Raw genomic sequence first — 22,394 nt, 5'->3', positions numbered from 1 at the left:
ATTAGTGAACATCCCCACCTCTGACCATATCTTGGAGGAAGGTCTTTGATGAAGTAACGGAAGATGGTTGGGCTACGAAGCAACCCTGAAGGAACTCTTGCAGAGATATTCTGGAACTAAGATGACTGACTTGCAACAACCACAGTCTTCATCTTCTATGCCAGCTATGTCTGTAACCAGCAGAGTTTGTTTGTTCTCCCTGATTCCTATTGACTTTAGTTTTGCTAGGACACTTGGATGTCACACTCTGTCAAAATCAGCCTTGATGTCAACGTCAGTCATACTCACCTCACTTCTGGAGTTCAGCTCTTTTGTCCACATTTGATCAAAGGCTATAATGAGGTCAGGAGCTGAGTGGCTATAGCAGAACCCAAACTGAGTGTCACTGAGCAGATTATTGCAGAACAGGCGCTGCTTGGTAGTATTGTCGATGACCCCTTCATTCACTCTATCAATGATTAAGGTTAGATTAAAGAAGCCTTGATTGGCTGAACTGATTTTGTCTTACATTTTGTATACAGGACTGAACTGGGCAAATTTGTATATCTCCATGTAGATTCCAGTGTTGCTGCTGTACTGGAACAGATTGGCTGGGGGCAAGTTCTGGAGCAAAGACTTCAGTGCTCTTGCTTGAATGTTGTTGGGTCCTTTGCAGTGCTCACTGGCTTCAGCCATTCCTTGACATCAGATGGAGTGAATTAAATTGGTTGGAGATGGGCATCTAAGGTGCTGTAGACTGCTATCTACTTGGCTGTTTGGCTGAAAATTTGTGCAAGTTCTTCAGTCTCATCTTTTGCACAGATGTCTAGTTCCCCATTTAGGCTGGGGGCATTTGTGGAGCCGCCACTTCCAGTGAGTTTAATTATTGTCCACTATTCCTGATTGGACGTGGCAAGACAGTAAAGCTCGGATCCCCTCAATTCATGCAGAATTACTTAGCTCTGTCTATCAGTTGCTGCTCATGATGTTTGGCAGACAAATAATCTCGTTTTCTAGCTTCATAGCGTACACATCTCATTTTTAGTTATGCCTGGAGCTGTCTCCCTGCACTCTCTCCATTGAACCAGGATTGATCCCTACCTTAATGGTAACGCTAGAGTGAGAAATATTGGCAGGCCATGAAGTTGCAGATTGTATTAAGAGTACAATTCACCTGCTAATGGCCCACAGCAACACAGTTCGAAGTGACTTTGGCAACGAAGCCAAATTGTAGAGCTGTCAACTTGCCAAAAATGATAAAAATTAGCCAGTCAACTGACTGCCACCATCCCCACTCCCAGTCTGTAATATTAAAATGAACCAGTTTCCAATGCTTCAGTAAGTCTAAAACTAAATTCAGCTTTGCCCTAGAGAAAGAAATCATTTTTGTTTCAGGTTAGTAACCTTTTATTGGAAAAAATTAACAGTTTCTCTCACCACTGATGCTCTTGGACCTCCTCAGTTTTACCAGCAACTTCTGTCTTTACTTCAGTTTTAGTGCCTTAGTTACATAAATCTAATTAGGAACATCTACTTTTGGAATGCTCTTTATCAACTGTTTACAGTGAAAAGTTATGGGTGATTAGTCTTAAAATAGAATTGGTTGTTTGAAATAACAACTGATACCACTTTAAGATTCAGTTATTGAAAAGCTGATGGTGATTAAGTTTTTCTCTTTATTGAATTGCCAAGGATCATATTTCTTGCTGGTAACACTGTTTCAGTTTTGGATAGTTGCCAGGTGAACAAGGATCGTGTGTGGTTGGCATCCTCTGGGGAGCGACTCCTTAAAGTGTAACTAAGAAGCCATATGGTTAAATTTAAGAGTGTGTGCTTTTCATACTATTTATTCTCCCAATTTAATAATTAAACTAACCTGTGTAATTCTTTGAACGACAGAATAGCCATTTTCAGATCTTAGTGTTCAGGCCACAGGATTCTGTTCCCAGTATTACAGAGTACAATGCGCAGTGTTTACAGAACACAACAGGACATTTAACAAAACAGATCCATGCTCCTCCCACTTATTTGAATCCATTAATAATTCCTGATATTTCTTTCTCCGTCTTGAACTTATCAAGTTTACCCTTAAATGCTTCTGTACTAGTCACTTCATTGTGGAAGCTATTAAGTACATAGAACATTACAGCGCAGTACAGGTCCTTCAGCCCTCGATATTGCGCCGACCTATGAAACCAATCTGAAGCCCATCTAACCTACACTATTCTGTTATCATCCATATGTTTATCCAATGACCATTTAAATGCCCTTAAGGTTGGCAAGTCTACTACTGTTGCAGGCAGGGCATTCCATGTCCTTACTATTCTCTGAGTAAAGAACCTACCTCTGTCCTATATCTACCGCTCAATTTAAAGCTACGTCCCCTCGTGCTCGCCATCACCATCCGAGGAAAATGGCTCTCACTGCTCTCGCTCTCCACCCTATCTAATCCTCTGATCATCTTGTATGTCTCAATTAAGTCACCTCTTAACCTTCTTCTCCCCAATGAAAACATCTAACTATTCTCTGGGTAAGGTTTATTCTAAGTTTCCTATTGGCTATATCTTTTGTCTATGTCCCCTGCTTCTGATTTCCTCTGCCAGGAAAATATTTTCTCCATTTTTTCAATTTCAAACCTTTTCATAATCTTGTCTCCTCTTTTACTTTTAACCTCAGTTTTGGTGATGTTTATTTAATTTTCCACCCATCTTCTCTATCGTCAGTATGTACTTTTTATACAATGAAACCCAGAACTGCTCATGGTACATAGTGTAATCTAACCAAGATTTTATGGCAGTTTAACATTGTCTCTGCCTTTCATTTCTGTCTCTTGAGACACATCACTGCTTTTAATTACTTCAAGTACTAGTGTCACCACTTTGTTATTTTTAATGTGAGGATGTCGCTAGCCAAGTCACTAGATGTTGCTCCTGCTGTGAATTTTTCATTAAAGTAACTTCCAGTCATCCAAGTGCATAACTTAAAAGATCGGTGAGGGAATTTTTGACTTCTTTGTGCATATTCAAGTTAACAATTTCCCAAGACTGTTTTTGGGTTAGGAAGAGAGGACTGTTAACAGTTTAATGGCTTCACGTATTATGTCTTGTGATTGTCAGAAGTTCAAAGTAATTGCTGTTTTGCATGCAAGCTGAATTGTATGTAGGATGGTGCCCTCCATACACACAAACAAGATGAAGCTCCCATTGAGTGTATTTCCTAGATCTCACCAAGTGCTATTGAATGATAATATTTTATTTTGGTCCACTAACTCATAGAGTTGAGTGATTCTGCATAATAATATCTTTCCTAACTCTTTGGATGATATACTAGAGGCCTGTTGTGGAGTACTGTATGCAGTTCTGGTCACCCTGTTTATAGGAATGATGTTTCGGAAAAGATTTAACAGCCTTTTGCTGGAATTGGGACTTTGAGTTATAAAAATAGGCTGGGACTTTTTCCCCTGGAGCATAGGACATTGAGGGGTGAAGTATGGGGAGTTCCAAACTAGGGGGCATATTTTTAAGGTAAGAGGAGAAAGATTTAAAAAGGACACGGGGGACGACTTTTTTTAGAGTGGTTGGTGTGTGGATTGAACTGGCAGAGGAAGTGTGTACAGGAATGTGTGTACAGTTACAGTGTTTAAAAGACATTTGGAAAAGTTCATGAATAAGACAGATTTGGAGAGATATGGGCCAAACGCAGGCAAGTGGGACTAGTTTAGTTTGGGAACATGGTCAACATGAACTCATTAGGCCAAAGGGTCTGTTTCCATGTTGTATGACTCTCTGATTAAAAAAAAGAAGCAATGCCTTGTTTTTAGATCTGAGAATGAATGCTTCAGTTGGAGAGGAATTTTGAACCCATGTTTTTGTGTCCAGTTCTGTTTTGGGAATCCGAAAGTAGTTGTTACTTGTACAAAACTTCCTTCAGGTGAATCGACAAATGATAAAACCTATGAGCAAATGGACAGTATATGACCCATGAGTGGGTTCTTTCCAGATAAGAGCTCTTAGCTTTTTGCATTTAAAATAACTTGTACTGTGGAGAGACAAATCATAAGTGGGAGAATGGAGAAATTGTGCTGTTATATAACACTTCTTCAGACACCCACAACAATCTCAGACACAGTTTGGACTTCACCTTGTCAACTGGGCAGCCTTTCACTTTTCAGTTAATTGCTTGTATCACTTGTCACTGCAGCCACTTCCTTTCCACCCATTCCCCAATGTGCCATTTCCACTTTTGGAGTACTGTCCAGACAAAGAAGTCTTGCAACACTGAACAGCAGTTTGCTTGAAAGGAGAAAGCTTTCTGCAGAAGATGATGGAACACTCAATAGGAAGAGAGCCCAAGGAGAGACTGGTTGGGAAGGCTACCTGCTTTCATGCATTGCCACTCACTGGTACAGAAGAAAATAATTGAGAAATTTTGATAAGATATAACCAGACACATTGGTGATGCCAGAACTTGCACAAGTCAATAGCAGAGTGCATTTATTATGCATTCTATTCACAAAATCATATATAGGTTGGTGTTCTGTAATACTGTTTGCAGTCCCTTACCCTGTTAACTGTTCCTTTCATTGTAAATATTATTTCTCTTTCTGTACTTTTTCCTTGTTTTTCAAAATATGAAGCAGAATCTCTGGAAGAGGTGTGCCTTTTAAGAAACTCTTCCAAGCAATAATTCAGATTTTGGTATCCCGGTTTTTGATAGGTAAGGAGGTCAAGACAGATTTGTAATATCATTCCCAGGTACAATTGGAGGGATAAGAAGCAGGGAACAGTTGAAAGTGCAGCTGGGAACATAGTTTTTCAAAGGATGATCTTGCTTCCAGACTTGTTGCACTGGATTGAGTGAAGCACTTCATAGGACTAGCCTACAGAAGTATACTCTTGGTTACATAGCAGAAGTGGTCAGGGATATTACATAACTTGCAAAGGAGTTCCATAAAATGCCTTTGAGTATGCAGGTGATCCATTTCAGTATTTCACCAGTGGCATTACAATCTCTATAATGCAGTGTGTGGATAGTTCGATGCACTCCGCAGAAGAGGATGTCAACAAATCTGGTAACTTTGTCATTGTTTGCATTTCATTCATACAAGCTGTAAATTCTCTTGCTTTCAGCTGACTTCAGAATGCTGATGGAACACACTGAAATGGATGCTGTTGTCAAACAGGTAATTGGAAGTGAGCTCATGTAAGCCCTTGGAAACAAATGTGCCTCTATGGAAGTTGTGCATACTGCCCATTTGCAGAATGATGACACATCTAGTCACATGTCACAAACTGAACCAGTGTCATGAATGTTGTATGAAAGGCTTTTGGATCAGACTGCTCAAGTAGCAGTTTGGATGTTGCAGTGTCCAGTTATCTCTGAATTGTGAGGGGAATAGTCTGGGTTGTATGGATGAGTGCAACTCCAGCACACTTGTCGTCAACCAGGACAAACAGCTCACTGGCACCACATCCACATACATTCACTCCCTTCACCACGCTCATGCAGGAGCAGCAGTGTATACCATCTACAAGATGTACTGCAGAAATTTGCTAAGACTTAAACAGCACTCCCCACAACCACAGCCATTTTTGATAACAGGTACACAGAGATGACACTACTTGTAAGTTCCTCTCCAAGCTATTCACTGTCTTGAAATTATGATCACTCTTCATTGACGTGTTTGGTTGGCTCGCCGAGCTGGTTCATGGTTCCACATTTGCAGAACAATGAACCAGCTCAGCGAGTCAGCCAACTACACCATTCACAACCCAAGCTAAAAATCTACTCGAAGATTCTTCATTGAGTCAAAATCCTGGAATACTCTCCCGAATGGCATCATGGATTGACCTGCACCAAATGTACTGTAGCAGTTCAAGAAGCTGGTTCACCACCACCACCTTCTCAAGGACAGTTAGGGACCAGCTAGCGACACCCATATCTGCTGAATTAATAAAATAAGTCGAACAAGCTTCTCTAGCACCCTGATCTGAGCATCATCAGATTTTCATCTCCCTGACTGAAACTGCTGAGGGAAGAATCTCCAGGAAGCAGTGAACTGGAAAAAGACAACTATTAAGAGCACAGTGGGGTAATACTGGTGTGAAACTATTTATAATTCCAGCTTGAGAAGGCGTTTAAAACTAATATCGCTAAAAGATAATAATTTGGCTGTTGTTCAAATTTTAACTGTGGTATTCGGCCATCAATTGCAGTTGGCATCTAGAATTATTGCCAAAGCTTGGGGTTTCTGGCAATGTGGAGAATTAAGATGATGGGAGTTGAATGATTGTTAATGTGCACACGACATGAAGTTACTGGTTCTGATTTCACGTTGAAAGGGCTGATTCACAAGCTGGGATCTCATGGCTGTGATTGTTTGCTGCGCTGCCCTTGTTCCAAACTTCCCCTGCATCCTCTTGTTCATCTTCCTTGATTTTCACTCCTCAGATGCTAGATTTTGCAGGATGGGATTATTTAGAGTACAAAAAAATTTTGCAACAGTCAATGACACCCAACAGGGTTGGTATTGCAGAAAGTTTCCAGTTATTTTTAAGGCACTTATTTTGACGCTGATGATTTGCTTGAACTGCCCTAGCACACTCTTGGCAATCATTCTAACATCTTTAATCTGAAATTTGAAACTGGCATATGGGCGTCAGCAGCCAAGGCAATAACAAGTAGTCCTTCCCTTTTAATAGCTACCTGTGAACCTGCTCGCCTCTGTCAAAAAAAGGATGGCAGTGTTTTGCTGGACTTTTTCAGAATGTAAGTAAACCGGTTACTATGAGTGTGGTCAAACCAAAGCTAAATAAAATGTAATATTACCTTCCTACTTTTGGCTCCTGTTCCTCTAGAAATTAACCCCTTTGTCTTTTCACTTGTGTTGCTACATGTAGTGATATATGTATCTGTGTTCGCAGATCACTTTGTTCCTCAATCTGGTTTATTGGCTTTCAAGGAATTAGATGTCCTCTTTATTCCTCCTACCAAAATGAACCATTTTGAATTTAACGATCAGCCCACTCTGCATGTCTTCCTATATTTGCTGCTTTCTCCATGCTGTTAGTTGTACCTCTGAGTCTGTTTAAAGAAATCAAAACCTGGATAATGATCCAGTATCTGACTTCATGCAAGAATAAAGGAAGTTGCTGAAATGCAGAAGCTAAAAAACACTGACAAGGGATTTCTGCCTGGATTACAGTTCACAGCTCCCAGTATATACACACACACACACATAGATCAACAACGCTATTCTTGACAAAGGTTAGTTAGTTCAAACAAATTGTGTAACATTTGAGTCCATTCCAAATAATATGCCAGGGTCCACACCATGTGCAATTCAATACAGATTGCAAAAAATAACCTGATGGATCCAAAGCAAGAATATATTCTATTAACTAGTGACATGGAAATGCCTAAGCAAATTAAAATTTAAAGATCTTTTGCACGGATTGGAAGAAATTGTCATAATAACCAGTAATATTGTTTGCGATTGCACTCTGAGAATACCTGCAAACAAGGCTTTAAGTCATGTGGCATACAGTTGTTGTTACAGATTAGGCATTATATGTCACTACAACATTTGGTGAAATGTGACAGAAGGAGAGTAAAAAGTTACTTATTCTGTAAGTTAGTGATTAAAATGTTTACAATCTTATATTTTGATAAGTTGTGGAAAATCATTAATATGGTTATACCTTTTCCTGTTTTATGTGTGGCACTGTTACAAATCTGAGACTTTATAAGTTTATGTTTAAACTGTCTTCTGTTAAAAAGAGTGTCCTGAATTGAGTGATGGTAATCGTGCTAGGATCTGTCTTGCAAAAGGCTTGTTTAAAAGACAGTAAAGCACCCAGTTTCTAAGGAATAATAGAGATTGGGGGTGTTTTAACTGGGATGTTTAAAGTGATGGTGGGAAAAACAGCTGACGAACAGGTTATTTTTGTTTATTAAAACTGCAGGTCAAAAGGCCATTAGAATAAGATTAAATGAAAGGCTTTTATGACTGCAATCATCTCAAGAGATTTGAGAACAAAATCTCTGAACATAGGAATTAAAAACAAGTGCAGGTAATTCAACCCTTTGAGCCCGCTTTATATTGAGCATGATCATGCCTGACCTTATCCTGGTCTCAGCTCCTTTCCTGCCTGATCCCCATAGCTCTTTACCCCACTTTTCATCAGAAACATTTATTTATTTCTTGAATCTGATGACTGATTCTTCCTCCACTGCACTCTGGGGCAATGAGTTCCACAGATTCCCAACAGTCTGAGAGAAGTCATTTGTCCTCATCTCAGTTTTGAACCTACTTCCTCTCACTCTATATCTGTGACCTCTTGTTTGAGACTATCCCACAAAGGGGAGCACTGTTCAACGTCCACCTTATCAATCCCTTCAGCATTTTATATACCTCAGTCCGATCCCCCCCGCCGCCAATTCTTCTGAACTCCAGCGAGTTCAAGCCCAAGGTATTCAACTGCTTCTCACACTACAACCATCTCATCCCTGGAATCAACCTGGAGAACCTCCTCTGGACTGACTCCAGTGCCATCACATCCGTCCTCAAAACTGGACACTGTATTCCAGATGTGGTCTCACCAATGCCCATACTACTTTTTTATATTCCAGTTCTCTTGCAGTCAATGCCAAGATTCCATTTATCTTTCTTACTATATGCTGCACCTGCATACCCACTTTCTGCGACTCATGCACAAAGGCACCCAGATCCCTCTGCACTGATGCACTTTGAATCTGCTTCTCACTATGCTAATAATTTGCCCTTTTATTATTCTGGCCAAAATGGACAACCTTGCACTTAGTCACATTAACTCCATCCGCCAGATTCTGCCCCATTCTCCTGGATTGTCAATATCCATCTGTAAACTCTCTATCTCCTCATCACTGCTGGCTTTCCACCTATTTTAGTATCATCTGCAAACTTTGCTATGTTACACTCTATCCCTGCTTGCATATCATCGATGTAGATTTTGAATAGATGGGGTCTGAAGCATGTCACTAGTTACAGTTCACCATCCAGTCAAGGACCCATTTATACCAACCCTCAGCTTTCTGTCAGTCAGCCATTCCACTATCTAAGCCAGTGCTCTACCCTTAATCCCCGCAATCTAACCTTCTGGATGCATGTTTTATGCAGCAACTTGTCAGACGCCTTCTGGAAGCCTAGACATATCACATCCACCGAATCCGCATTATCCACCGTGCTGGTTACATCCTCAAAGAATTCCAGCAAGCTTGTCAAGCATGATTTGCCCTTCACGAAATTGTGCCAACACTGGTGAATTGAGCTTTATTCCAAATGTTCAGCTATTTCCTCCTTTATGATTGGCTCCAGCAACTTCCTCACTACAAAGGTCAAACAAACTGGTCTATAGTTTTTCACTTTTTGCCCATCTCCTTTTTTGAGTAAGGCTGTCACCTAAGCACGTTTCCAATCCGCTGGGACCTTTCCAGAATCCACAGCGTTTTGGAAAATCATAACTAATCCATTCACTGTCTCTGCTGCCACCTTTTTTTTATACCCAGGGTGCAGGCCATCAGACCCCAGGGACTTATCTGTCTTTAATCTCATCAGTTTAATTAATACTTTCTCCCTAGTTATATTAATTTCACAAAGTTCCTCTGTAGTAACTGCAGTTTTGGGAAAGTAATTATTATGTTCCAATTTGACAACCGACAAAATATTGATTTAGTGCATTTGCCTTTTCTGAGTTTCCCATTGTTACCTCGCCATTTTTATCCTCTACAGGGCCAACATTTACTTTCACTATTCTCTTGTTTTATATATTTATAGAAGCTTTTGGTATTAGTGCTAATGTTTTCTGCTAGATTCCTTTCATAGTTCATCTTCCCCTTTTAATTTTTTTTTTAGTAACCCTTTACTGATGTTTAAAGTTCTCCCAATCCTCCAGCGTGCTATTAACTTTTACAGGAATATACCTGAATCGAGAATTATTTAGTATCTCCCTTAGCATTTGCCATTATTCTTCAATTGTCCTCTCCTTTAATATTGGGCCGATTCCTTCCTCGGGTCTGTATAATGAATTACCTTTGCTCAATGCTAAAATCAGATGTGACTCTCTGTTCACTCTTTCAAATGGAATTTGAAACTGTAGCATTTGTGGTCACTCCTTCCAAGAGGATCCTGAACTATAAGACTATTTATCAATCATTCCTCGTCACATAATGTCATATCTAAAGTAGCCCATCCTCTGGTTGGTTCCATGACATGTTGCTCTAAGAAAAATTCCTAATAACACTCTATGAACCTTTCTTCAAGGCTACTCTTGCCAAATTGATTACTCCAGTCAATAGCTGTATGACGCTATAAGTACCATTGTGTCTTTCTTACAAGCCCTCATTATTTCCTGGTTTATACTATGCTCTATTTTGGAAATACTGTTTGGGGGGCCTGTAAATTACTCCTGCCAAGGGGTTTCTTCCCTTGCTTTTTACTTTTGGTCCCTAGTGCCAATGCCATCTCTTAATACAGCTTTGATGCCATCCTTCATCAGTAAAGCATATCCACCTCCTCTTTCTTGTCTATCCTTTCAGAATATTGAGTACCCTGGACATTTAACTCCCCAGTCCTGATCTTCCTGTAACCACATTTCAATCCTCTCCCTGCGCTTCCCCCAGCCCAGATTGTACGCATTTGTCTCTATTTGTGCTATCAGCGTGTAAACTTTATTCAAATGCTGCATGCATTTAGGTACAAGGTTTTTAATTAAGGTCTACTGGTTTGTTTTTCTGTTCTAATATTTTCTTGTCCACTATGCTTCCAAGTTCTCCATCTTTATTTATTATTCCCAATGACGCCGAGTCTCATCTTTATCATTTTTGCTCTAACTTTTAGCTCACATTTTGATCTTTTATGATTCTCTTCCTCACCACATTGTGGTACTGGGCCTGCCTCTTTATCCTATTAACCTCTACCTTCTGCTCAGTACCTGACTTATTGCCTTGGATCTCACTCCCCCATCTTATTAGTATAAATCCATCCCAGTTGCAATTGCAAACCTCCCTGCCAGGATTGCTGGTGCCCATCCTTTTTGTACAGGTCCCACCTGCCTTGGAAGGAGATTCTATAATTCAAAAATTTGAAAATTTTCCTCCCACCCAGCTCTTTAGCACGTATTAAAGTGTTACTACCATGTGGCACAGGGAGTAATCCCGAGATTACAACTCTGTAACTAAATCTGTGGTGTGATATCGAGAGAGGTGCAAAATACAAGATGTTACCTTGCAGAGTTGAATCACTTGCTCTCCTAGGTGCTTTTGATGGCTCTGTTCTCACAGTATTCTGATGAACATTTATCCTTCAATCAACACCTCGAAGGTACGCATTAGAGTCAGAGCTTTGTAGCATGTATCCATCTTGGACATCAAGTGATGATTCAAACTAATCCCATTTTTAAATTATTCAGCCTTTGAGGTGGTGTGCATTGGTGTTTTGTGTTTGATTTATTGTAACGTGTACTAAAATACAGTGAAAAGTTTTATTTCAGAGCGGTACAGGTCGATCACAGCAAGCAAAGGACGTACAGATTAAAAAGACTTGGAGGTAAGCAGGTTAACAAAGTGTGGAGCTGGATGAACACAGCAGGCCCAGCAGCATTAGAGGAGCAGGAAGGCTGACGTTTCCGGCCTAGACCCTTCACCAGAATTGCAGGTTACATTATTTGAGGCTAGAGTCCAATCAACAGGCTGACAACTGCCGGAAAGAAGCTGCTCTTGAACCTGCTCACGCGTGAGTTCAGGCTTCTGTTCACCTTAATTCGTAAGTGATGTGAAATTCCCACTCTGACTTTTAGGCTGAGAGTTCCAGATATCCACCGCCTCCAAGTGAGTTAGGTTTAGAACAGATTTGAGGAAAACCTGCTTACCTTACACCTGTCTAGTCATGGCTGCACTGTCCTGGTGTAACTGTGCAATGTGTGCACTCCAGAAGTGTTTCGATGGCTGTGAAGTAGTTTGGAATGGCTTGAGATCGTGAAAGGCGCAATATAAATTAAAGAAAAAGGTTGATTGAAATTTATTGGTAGCTAATGTTGGATTGATACTTGAGATAAATTGGTGACAATCCGAGTCAGTTTTATAAAACTATTCTAAATCAATCGTACCTTATTAGAAATCTAATATTGGAAAAGACGAAAATATGCAGACGTGACATTAGAAATAATTTCATACCAAGCTGTTATTAAGTTGCTTTTCGCTAAACTAGAAGCCAACTGCAACTGAAATGTTTCAACACACAAACTGAAAATTCGCTTTTCTTTATAAGTACAGCCGTCGCGTGGTGGCCGGGGGTGTATTGCAAGGTGATTCCTCCTCTCGGTGTTACAGAACGGTTCTCAGCCTGAGGACATTCGGCAGGTGCTTGTGGATGATTTTGCAGACGTGCTGTCCCAGCTCTCTTTCGGAATTACCGACAACCGCTCCACGAACTTTTGCCTCATTTTCACGGTCTGCAGGTGTAGCGCCTGCTGCTTCACCGTGGACTCGGGGTTTCTCTTCTGAAACCTCCTGTAAATGGGAATGGAAGCGATGGTCTGAATGCACTTATCCAGCGTCTGCTGAGACTTCTGCCTATTACATAGGGATTCTCTCAGCAGGCGGTTAATCCGCAGGGTTCGCTCCCTCCCGGTCTCGGCTTCTTCCCACAGTTTTAACACTCGGTCACGTTCGTTGGTCAGACTCTTTACCTGACTCTCAGCTACTTGCAGGCGATCCTCTAAGAGCTTCCCAACATGTTCCGCCCGAGCTACCCCCGCCGCCAGCTGGTTCACCTTTTGATTTAGCCTGGCGTTTTCTTGTAGGAGATTTTGACATCGTTCCGCCCTTTCCTTCAGTTCTTTCACGACCTCCCCGGTCAGTTTGCTTCTGAGTCTGGGGTTCGCCTCTACCCGCGGCTCGGGCTGCAGCTTCCTGACTTTTCTGTTCAGGCTCTTGTTCTCCGGGTTTAGGGCGTTAACCTTCCCCCTCGCCGCCGCCTCCGTCGCTCGCAGTTTGCCTCGGCTGATCTCCGCCCTCCTGGACGCTTCGTCTCGCTCGCTCTTGTATTTCTGTAAGAGCTTCCGGACCTCAGTTGCTCAGCGAGTTTGTGCGCGGAACTGATCCTCTGGTCTCCCTCCGGGGGCTGGACATTTCACACCTGTGGCTGGGACAAATATAAGTGAATATATTTAGAGCGCACCTTACAAAATCCGCCCTCCGTGACTTTCGGCCCTGGTTTAAAAACACAGGAGTCACCACTGGAACGAATTTGCGAGATCCCGGTGTGAACGGCTATGCTTAATGTTGCTGTTGTCACAGCCAGTTCTTCTGAATTAGACCGCTACTTAAATTGTTCCCACTGGCAAAAAACCGCGATATGCACAGGACCTGGAAATTAAGGTACAGGAGTACCAGAGGCGAAATTAGAATCTGCAGGAGAAAGCTGATCAGGTTAACCCAAGTAACGTCCCACTTATTACCTCCTTAATTATTCCTTTCCAAGGTCGAGATTATTGTTCACCGGTATTAATTATTCACCAGCTTGTTTCCATCCCAGGTCTGTAAACGGAAATTGAAAAATCCCAGTTAACGTTTCGAATCGCGAAATTGTTTCCTCGAAATTATCAAAAACCCCCCGAATACTTAGAATCGTCACATCTCCCTCGTCCCGCCTGTGTTGCAGTGAAAAGTGCTCCAGCTTCTCGGAGATAGCATGAACTTCCGATGCTGGAGTCGGAGATTACTCAGAGGGCCGAGCAGGAGCGTCGACGTTTCGGGTCGAGACCCTTCATCAGGACTTCGATTTCTGTAACTGTCTAGTCGGACTCTTCACCACTTCCATGGCGTTGGCGCATATTCTTCAGCATCTATCCTACCCTTCTCATCTCGTCAAACTCTAAAATGGTGGAATTCCTTATCTTCCCTTCCGAGGCATTTCACAGATTGACGTAAAACGGCATTGATCTCCGCCAACAAACTCCTGTAATAGAGATAATGGGAACTGCAGATGCTGGAGAATTCCAAGATAATAAAATGTGAGGCTGGATGAACACAGCAGGCCCAGCAGCATCTCAGGAGCACAAAAGCTGACGTTTCGGGCCTAGCCTGTAATACCCTCGTACGGTGCACTACAGCAAGGGCTCGGTCGCCGATCCACATGTAGTAGGAGATATTGCTGGCCATACACGCAGTCTAGAATATTTTACAATCTCAATAGCTAGTCCTTTCCTTGTGTTTTACTAAGAACAGTGGCGTTTTTCTGAGGGGAAAATATACTTAAATATTATTACATTCGTTATTTAGGTTAGGAATTCATTCAGGATGAAAACTGACCTTAATAAATGTTATGTTCGAAGTTCGTTGTTGCTGAATATGACTGTTAAAGTAAAGATTACTCACAATTTCCATATAACTTTAATTACAAACATTTGGTAATTCCCTTTCACGATTCTTTATTTAGCCCACTTGAAACACACACACTCGTCTACGGTACTTTAAATTATTTAGACTGAATCATGTAAAATCAGTTTCAGGCAGGTGAAAAGAATGATTAGATTCTCGCTGACACGTCTCCGTTGGTTGCTCTGAGTCAAGGTCTGGTATGTTATTCGATCCTGGCTGGGTCGGTGTCGCTAAAAATCTGACCTAACGATTTTATAATAATAGCAAGGTAATGCTGAAACACTGCATACACGTTTTTTTTAACCCCTCAGACGGTAAATCCAGCGTTCCCCGCTTGGTGCTCGCACTAGTATCAATTAGCAGCAGGTAATGTCTCTCAAATCAAACGAATCCCTTCTTTCTTTCCCTCCCATCAGTCTGTGAGCCTTCTCTTCCTTAAACGTTCATAAGCCATTAGAAACAAATAGCATTCCACCGAGACAACTTAAACAGTCGTAAAATGACATCTTTGAATCAACCGAATGTTTGTGACCGTAAGGAGCTAAAATCTGAATTGACCCGATGGGTGATCTTCTGAGGGGTTTCTCTATATTCCCTACTCAATTATTTTATACAATTTAAGTCTTTAAAAAAAAATCACCTTATCTGCCCTAAATGGAATAATCTCACCGTCGGTTGACTCAGTAAATCCGTGATGTTGATTTGCTGCTATTCTTAAAACGTAGAAATACATGTGAGCGAACACGTTTCCTACCGTTTTTTAAAGTCATTGTTTTCCTTAATCTCTAATTCTCTATTTCTTTGCCTTTTGCTCCCCAACCGCCCCCCCCCTCAAAACAAACGGTGCGATCTTCATTAGCAGACTTGTGTTTTTACGCCGGCTGAACAGCCCCACAGATCTGATTGCATTTATGTTCCACAAGAGCATCATCCCACCCGACCTCCCTAAAACATCAGTGTGGTTCTTCCATTTTTCCTCCCGTTTTTATCAAATTTGCCTTTTGAATCCATCAACTGCATTTACCCCAACTACCTCAGTTGGTAAGGTACTTCGTGTTACTCTAACTTTGGGTAGAACAACTTCAGCTGAATTTTCTATTAGATTGAATAGTGGCATAGCTGTAGTTTTTGGATTTCTCTGCGGGTAGAAACATTTTCTCCACATCTTCCCCTCCCTTCGACACAAAACAGCAACAGCGTGTTCAGTCTTCCCGATAAGTAGATTCTCAGTTCTGGTATAATTGTAGCGAATTTTTAAAGGCGTTTTATGCCTCTATATGTGTGTATAGAACATGGAGTGCAGAACTGCATATATCACACCTCGCTTGTCGTCAAGATTCCAGACAGGCTTAAGATAAAAGCTTTTTCAGTCTTTTTTTCCCTTTGAACGTGACATTGCAACAAAGTCCAGTCCTATCTTCGACATTCATGCTGCCGCACTTTTAAAATCCTGGGAACTTTTCTCCAGCTGTGTTCCAGTCGCCATCCCAAAGTTTCTGTAGTTTATACTGTTAGAAAGTACAGCGTCACAGATGTCTACAGCACAGAGAAAGCCCAATGCATCCTCCACCAGTCAAAAAAAAACACACCTAACTACTCTAATTCCACCCTCCAGCAGTCAGTCCATTGTCTTGAATGTCTTGGCATTGCAAGTGTACATCTAAATACCTCCTAAATGTTGTGAGGGTTTCTGCCTCTTACTATCCTTGTCAGTAGAGAGATCCAGGTTGCCACCATACTCTTAAGTGGGGAAAAAGTCTTTCCTCGCAACTCTTCTAAATCTTCTGCCCCTTTACCTTAAATCCACATCCCTACTCATTGATCCCTCCAACAAGGGTAAAAATTTCTTCCTGTCTGCCCTATCTATGCCCCTCTCAATTTTATGTGTCTCAATCATGGCCCCTCTCAAGTTCCTCTGCTCTTGAGAAAAACAACTCCAGTCTGTCTAAGATAACACAGTGTGGAGCTGGAGGAACACGGCAGGTCAGGCAGCATCACAGGGGCAGGAAAGCTGACATTTTGGGTTGGGACACTTCTTCAGAAATCTTCTGAAATTTCCGGAGAGGGGTCCAGACCTGAAACATCAACTTTCCTGCTCCTCTGATGCTACCTGGCCTGCTGTGTTCCTCCAGTTCCACACTGTGTTATCTCTGACTCCTGCAGTTCTTACTATCTCCAGTCTGTCTAATCTCTCTGCCTAGACTCGTGAGTTTCAGTTATGAAATGTCCTGGTAAATCTCCTCTGCACCCTGTCCAATGCAACCACATCCCTCCTTATAAGTCGACTCCAGAACTACAAACAATATACTAGCTGTAGCCTAACCACCTTCTGTACAGTTCCAGCATAACCTCAGCTAGTGAAGGCACATATATCATTTGCTTCCTTTATTACTTTATCCACCTTTTGTAATACCGTAAGGGAACTGGGTGCATGTACAGCGATCCTCTGTGCTTCTCAGGGTCCTACCGTTCATCATGTACGCATTTGCTTGGTTTGTCCTGACCGAGCGCATCATCTCACCTTCATTCAGATTGAATCCATTTGCCACCGAACAGCCCATTTATACCCTTCTGTAATCTAAGGCTATCCTCACTGTTTACCACCCCACCAATGTTTATACCTTCTGTGAACTTATTGATCAACTTAAAAATAACCAAAAGAACCGAGGGTGCTGTAAGTCAGAAACAAAAACAGAAGTTGCTGGAAAAGCTCAGCTAGTCTGGCAGCATCTGTGAAGAAAAATCAGAGTTAACGTCTCAGGTCTGGTGACCCTTCCTCAGAATGTTCACCAGACCGAAATGTTAACTCTGATTTCTCTTCACTGAAGCTGTCAGGCCTGCTGAGTTTTTCCAGCAACTTCTGTTTTTGTTAGTGATTAACTTCCCCACAATCAAGTCTAAATCATTTAAACAAGCCACAAACTGCAAGGGTCCTGATGCTGACCCCTGCAGGTCTTCAGTGGACACAGGCTTCCAGTTGGAAACACAACCCATCCCCCTCTCTGATGAAGGGTCTAGGCCCGAAATGTCAGCTTTTGTGCTCCTGAGATGCTGCTTGGCCTGCTGTGTTCATTCAGCATCTGCAGTTCCCATTATCTCTGATCACAACCATCACCCTCTACTTCCTGCCAATCAGCCGACTGTGGATCTAATTTGCAAAATTTCCTTGTATTCCATGGGTTCTTGCCTTTGCCATCAGTCTCCCATGCAGGACCCTATCAACACCTTGCTGAAGGTCCAGTAGACTACATATAATTACAGATATTCTTGCAAGAATTGATTATCAATACCGTGCAATTCTGTCACATTTAATTATAAATTCTAAAATGCTAGCTTTAAATCTGCACTTGTTTTCCATTACATTTTAAGTAGTCTTTTTGCCAGAACTCTCAACTTCGTAATTTATTGTACTATGTACAAAGTGAAACTGTAAACATTAGCAAACTGAAAATATTTAACTACTCTCCATACCTTACTCCAGCTTTTGTTTCATCCAAGACTTGAAAGACGTCTCTCTTGAGAGAAAGAGTCACTTTGTTTGTGTGGACAGAACCAGATTGACTGATTGGTTTTTACAGTTCATTGTCGGTGGAAGATCTGACGTTTGTGGGAATTGAGCCCTGTCTAATTGCAGTCAAGATGTCACAAAACCCACTTTTTTTTCTTGGCCACTAACATAACCAGCTCCAATTACAGTGATTAATTGTCAAGTAAGTAGACTACACCTCAGTTAGGGATATCAAAGTGTAACAGTAGATTGTGGTCTTGCCAGAGCTTTCTGCCAACTGTAAATTATAAAGTCAAAGCTAGCATTAACTGTTTCACCTTTTGAAATAACTGCGTTTCTCTTCCACCGCCACTACAATACCTTCCAATCCTCCCCCCCAAGAGAGTAGTTTTCTAAGCATCATTGTTGTTGGTTGGGTAGCAATCAGGGTTTAGATACTGTCTAAAATTATAAATCTCAACCAGCTTGCTATTGGATAGTCTATTCCCTACAATATTGAGCATAAGCCTGGGGTTCAAATTCAGCTATGAATAATTATGTATTAAATAAATGTATTAGTTTATGGGTTGGTGGTAGAACATTGGCCATGAGTCATGCTGTTCTTCCGTCAAAACACGTTATATTCATTTGCTGGTGAGTTAGGAAGGGAGTCTGCCAGTTCCTCTTACTCTCCACAGTGTGGCTTACATGTTACTCCACCATCTCACTCAATTTCCTTTTTAATTCTTTTACGTGCTACAAATGTCATGGGCAAGGTCAGCATTCATTGTCCATTCGTACTTGCCCTTGAAGAAGTGGTGATGAACTGTCTTTCTGAATTGCTGTAGTCGCTGTGTTAGAAGTGCGCCCACAGTGTTGTTAGATAGTGTTTCAGGATGTTGACCTAGAAACACCGAAAGAATATTGATCTAGTTTTCAAGTCAAGATGCTGTGTTACTGAGTAGGAACCTGCAAGCAATGGTGCTCCTTCTAAGTGTTAGAGATAATGAATTTAGAAGGTGCTACCAAATAAGTCTCGATGTATTTGCTGCAGTGCATCTAGTAGATGATAGACGCTACTGCCACTGTGCATCAGTGATCCGGAATAAATGTTTAAAGTGACGAGTCTGATGTCAATCAAATAGGTTGTTCCATACTGATGGTGTTGAGTTTCTTGAGTTTTGTTGTAGCAGCATTCGTCTAGGCAAGTTGTAAGTTTTCCATCACACTCTAGCCTTTATAGATGATGGACAGGCTTTGACAAGTCAGGTGATGAAACTACTCACTGCAGAATTCTCAGCTTCTTGCTATATTTATATGGCTCGTCCAGTTAAGTTTCTGGTCAGTGACGGGGATATCCAGAAATGGGAATGTCGTGAATGTAAAGTGATTATATTTGCTCTTGTTTGAGAGTCAAAGGGAGAATCTTTCTGAATCAAGCCATTCAGTTGTGAATGACCAATCAATAAACCTTCCTAGTATTGCATTAATTTCTAGAAGACTAATTGAAAAATATTCTCACCTGTAAACCTGAACAGCTTTAACAAACAATTTAATAGCTTGCCCTGAACTGTAGTGGGGCTACTGGATAATTACCACGACTAAGAACCCCAGCTGATTGCAGCTTTCCATGGCTAGAAAAGAATACAGCCAACTGTCCACAGCTGATGGCACGAATTTATAATTTGAGCAAAGATCAAACATGGAACATATCAGACCAAGCAATGTGGTTATCAATTGAGGCAGGAGAAAGAAAAATAAAGCTGTGTGTTTATTTCACTTTTTCCATGATTTTAAGATGACCTAAAGCACTGCACAGGCAATAAAGTAATTTTGAACTAAAGTCACTGTTGTACAGATAAGTAGGACAAGTGGCAGTGAAGTTGCACACAATAAAATCCCACAACCTGTAATATGCAAATCACATCTTAGTCAAGGTGATTGAGGGATGCATAACAGTATTGAAGAGAATGCTGCTGATTTTTCTTGCATTCACCTAAGATAGTTTAATATCTGCAAGACATCTCTAATGGTGCATCATTTCTCCAGTTCTGCGCTGGATTGTCAATCCAATGTGGGATTTAACCCCACAATGTCATGGTTACCATTTGAATTTTGAGCAGGATTTCATCCTTTAAATGTTTCAGTTGATCAAATAAATACACGAGATACAAGCACATCTAAAACTGAAAGCACAGACACTATTAGCATATTGGAAACAAATGTCAGAAGCATATGAAGTTCAACATCTTCAGAATTCGCCAACCAAGGGCAATAAGCCTAAATTCTAAAACATTTAAGAGGAGTGTGGACTAGGCTTGTTTATCAGCAAGTACGGACATATGAGATTAGGTCAGAATCAAACTTGCACATCCATCTGGATCACAAGTACAGACTATACATTTACAAATGAATAACCTGCTCTGTGCTGGTTTGCTCTTTCTGCTGCAGTAAACCAATCTCACAGCATCATTCAAAGAGCAGGTAAGACATGCAGTATCCTTATTTAGTGTTCAAGCAATACACAAAAAACTGGCAGGCTGATTATTAGCCCATAGCCATTTGTGGGATCTTACGATGTGTAAGTTGCCTGTTATGTTCCCAATCACAATAGGGTTTGTTTAGAAGTGTTTTATTTGCTCTATAGCAAGTTATGATATCCTTCGTCATACAGCGTGGAAAAAGACCCTTCAGTCCAACAGTCCAGGCTGACCATGTTCTGAAACTAAACGAGTCCACCTGCCTGCACTTGGCCGTATCGCTCCAACCCTTTCCCATTCGTGATTTTTTCCAGATGTCTTTTAAACGTTGTAACAGTACCTGCATCTACCACTTTCTCTGGCAGTTCAGTTCACACATGAATCATGCTCTTTTTAAAAAAAAATTTACCCTCATGTCATTTTTTAAATCTTGCTCCACCCCCCTTAAAAATATGCTCCCTAGTTTTGACCTCCCTAACCCTAGGGAAACAACACTTGTCATTCACCTTATGTCCCTCGTGACTTTATAAACTTCTATAAAGTCACCCCATAAAATCCTACGTTCCAGTGAAAAACGCCCCAGCCTTTCCAGTCTACTTTTATATCTCAAACCCTCCATTCCCTGCAGTATCCTGGTAAATCTTTTCTGAACCTTCTCCAGTTTAATAATATCCTTCCTATAACAGGGTGACCAGAACTGCACAGAGTACTCCAGAAGAGGCTTCACCAAAATCCTGCATAATCTCAACATAACGTCCCAACTCCCATACTCAAAGGTCTGAGCAATGAAGACAAGAGTGCTAAATGCCTTCTTAACCATCCTGTCTACCTGTGACACAAATCTGAAAGAATTATGTACCTGAACCCCTAGGTGTCTCTGTTCTACAACACTACCCAGGGCCCTACAATTAACTGTGTAAGTCCTGTCCTTGTTTGTATTAGCAATATACAATACCTCACATTTATCCAAATTAAACTCCATTGGTAGTATCTTAGTCCATTGACCCAATTGATCAAGATCTCTTTGTGATCATAGATAATCTTCTTCACTGTCCACTATACCACCAATTTTGGTGTCATCTGCAAACTTACTACCCCTGTATCCTCAAGATAGAAGAGTAGCAACTAGAAACAATGAAAGATAATCTATAATTTAGGTTTTCTATCTTCTGCCGCCTTCAGCTTAAGAGAAAGCAACTTTGAAAAAAAATGTTTTCCTCAAAGACAGTCTACATTTTCATTTGTTTCCTAGTATGTGTTCTTACCCCTTTTTTAAAAAATCTTTTGTTTCCTTTCATTTTGCTCAAGAAGTTGTCTAATGATGAGCATACTCATTATCCACTAAAACAAAAGTCATTCCTACTACTTGGTGCATCGTTGGTTTTTTGTTCGTGGGTCCAGTGGTGGTGGACTATGATTGCAGAAATATAGACTGTTAGCTCTGGAAGCTGGAATTGGTACTGGAGATGCAAGAACAGATTGACATTTTCTAACTGGTTTGAAACCAGCTCAGACTTCATGGATGAATAAGGGAACAGCTAAGGGTTTCTATACATGTTAGTACCTTGCCCCTAACACATGGGTTGTTATCCTATTTAACAGCCTCCTGTGCAGCACCCTGTCAAGGTCTTCTAGAAATCTGAACAGATCACATCCACTGGCTCTCCTGTGTCTAATTTATCTGAATTTAATCAACCTTTGTGAAATTTTACTCAAAATCCAGAAATATAACCAATCATTTAATTAACTAATGTACATTTATGAAGATTAGTGTTGATTTTTGGACAAAGTTAGCTTTACAAAAAATGCAATAAATTTGCTAATATACAAATTTAGCACAGCTAGATAAATCTCTATATAGATATTCAATAATAGAGCACTGGTTTTCTTTGCTAAGGAAGTGTTACAATCAAACAAGATTTTTACCAAAATAATTACCAAAGTATCAGAGAAAATCATTTACAGTCAGTGATAAGTACATATTTCAAGACACCATGAAAACATAGAACAGATAATCCAAGCAGCCACAA

At 40.9% G+C, this 22,394-nt stretch overlaps 1 protein-coding gene across 1 annotated transcript; it reads right to left on the bottom strand.

The window, feature by feature from the left end:
* Positions 1-11,455: 11,455 nt before the first annotated feature.
* On the bottom strand, positions 11,456-16,958 carry LOC125456308 (uncharacterized). The gene is made up of 2 exons (XM_048539329.2): positions 16,865-16,958; positions 11,456-13,090 (listed from the first exon to the last, which is right to left on the bottom strand). The coding sequence occupies exons 1-2, from the start codon at positions 16,956-16,958 to the stop codon at positions 12,354-12,356; spliced, it is 831 nt and encodes a 276-aa protein (XP_048395286.2). The 3' UTR covers positions 11,456-12,353.
* Positions 16,959-22,394: the final 5,436 nt, after the last annotated feature.

The sequence above is a fragment of the Stegostoma tigrinum genome, chromosome 8 (genome assembly GCF_030684315.1).
Source record: "Stegostoma tigrinum isolate sSteTig4 chromosome 8, sSteTig4.hap1, whole genome shotgun sequence".
NCBI lineage: Eukaryota > Metazoa > Chordata > Chondrichthyes > Orectolobiformes > Stegostomatidae > Stegostoma > Stegostoma tigrinum.
This window is presented reverse-complemented; position numbering and strand designations above follow the sequence as displayed.

Coding starts and splice junctions, on each gene's coding strand:
- LOC125456308 (XM_048539329.2), bottom strand. CDS start 16,958: ATGGGCTGTTCGGTGGCAAATGGATTCAATCTGAATGAAGGTGAGATG. Junction 13,091..16,864: donor AAATGCGTACATGATGAACG/GTAGGACCCTGA, acceptor AAACTCGCTGAG/CAACTGAGGTCCGGAAGCTC.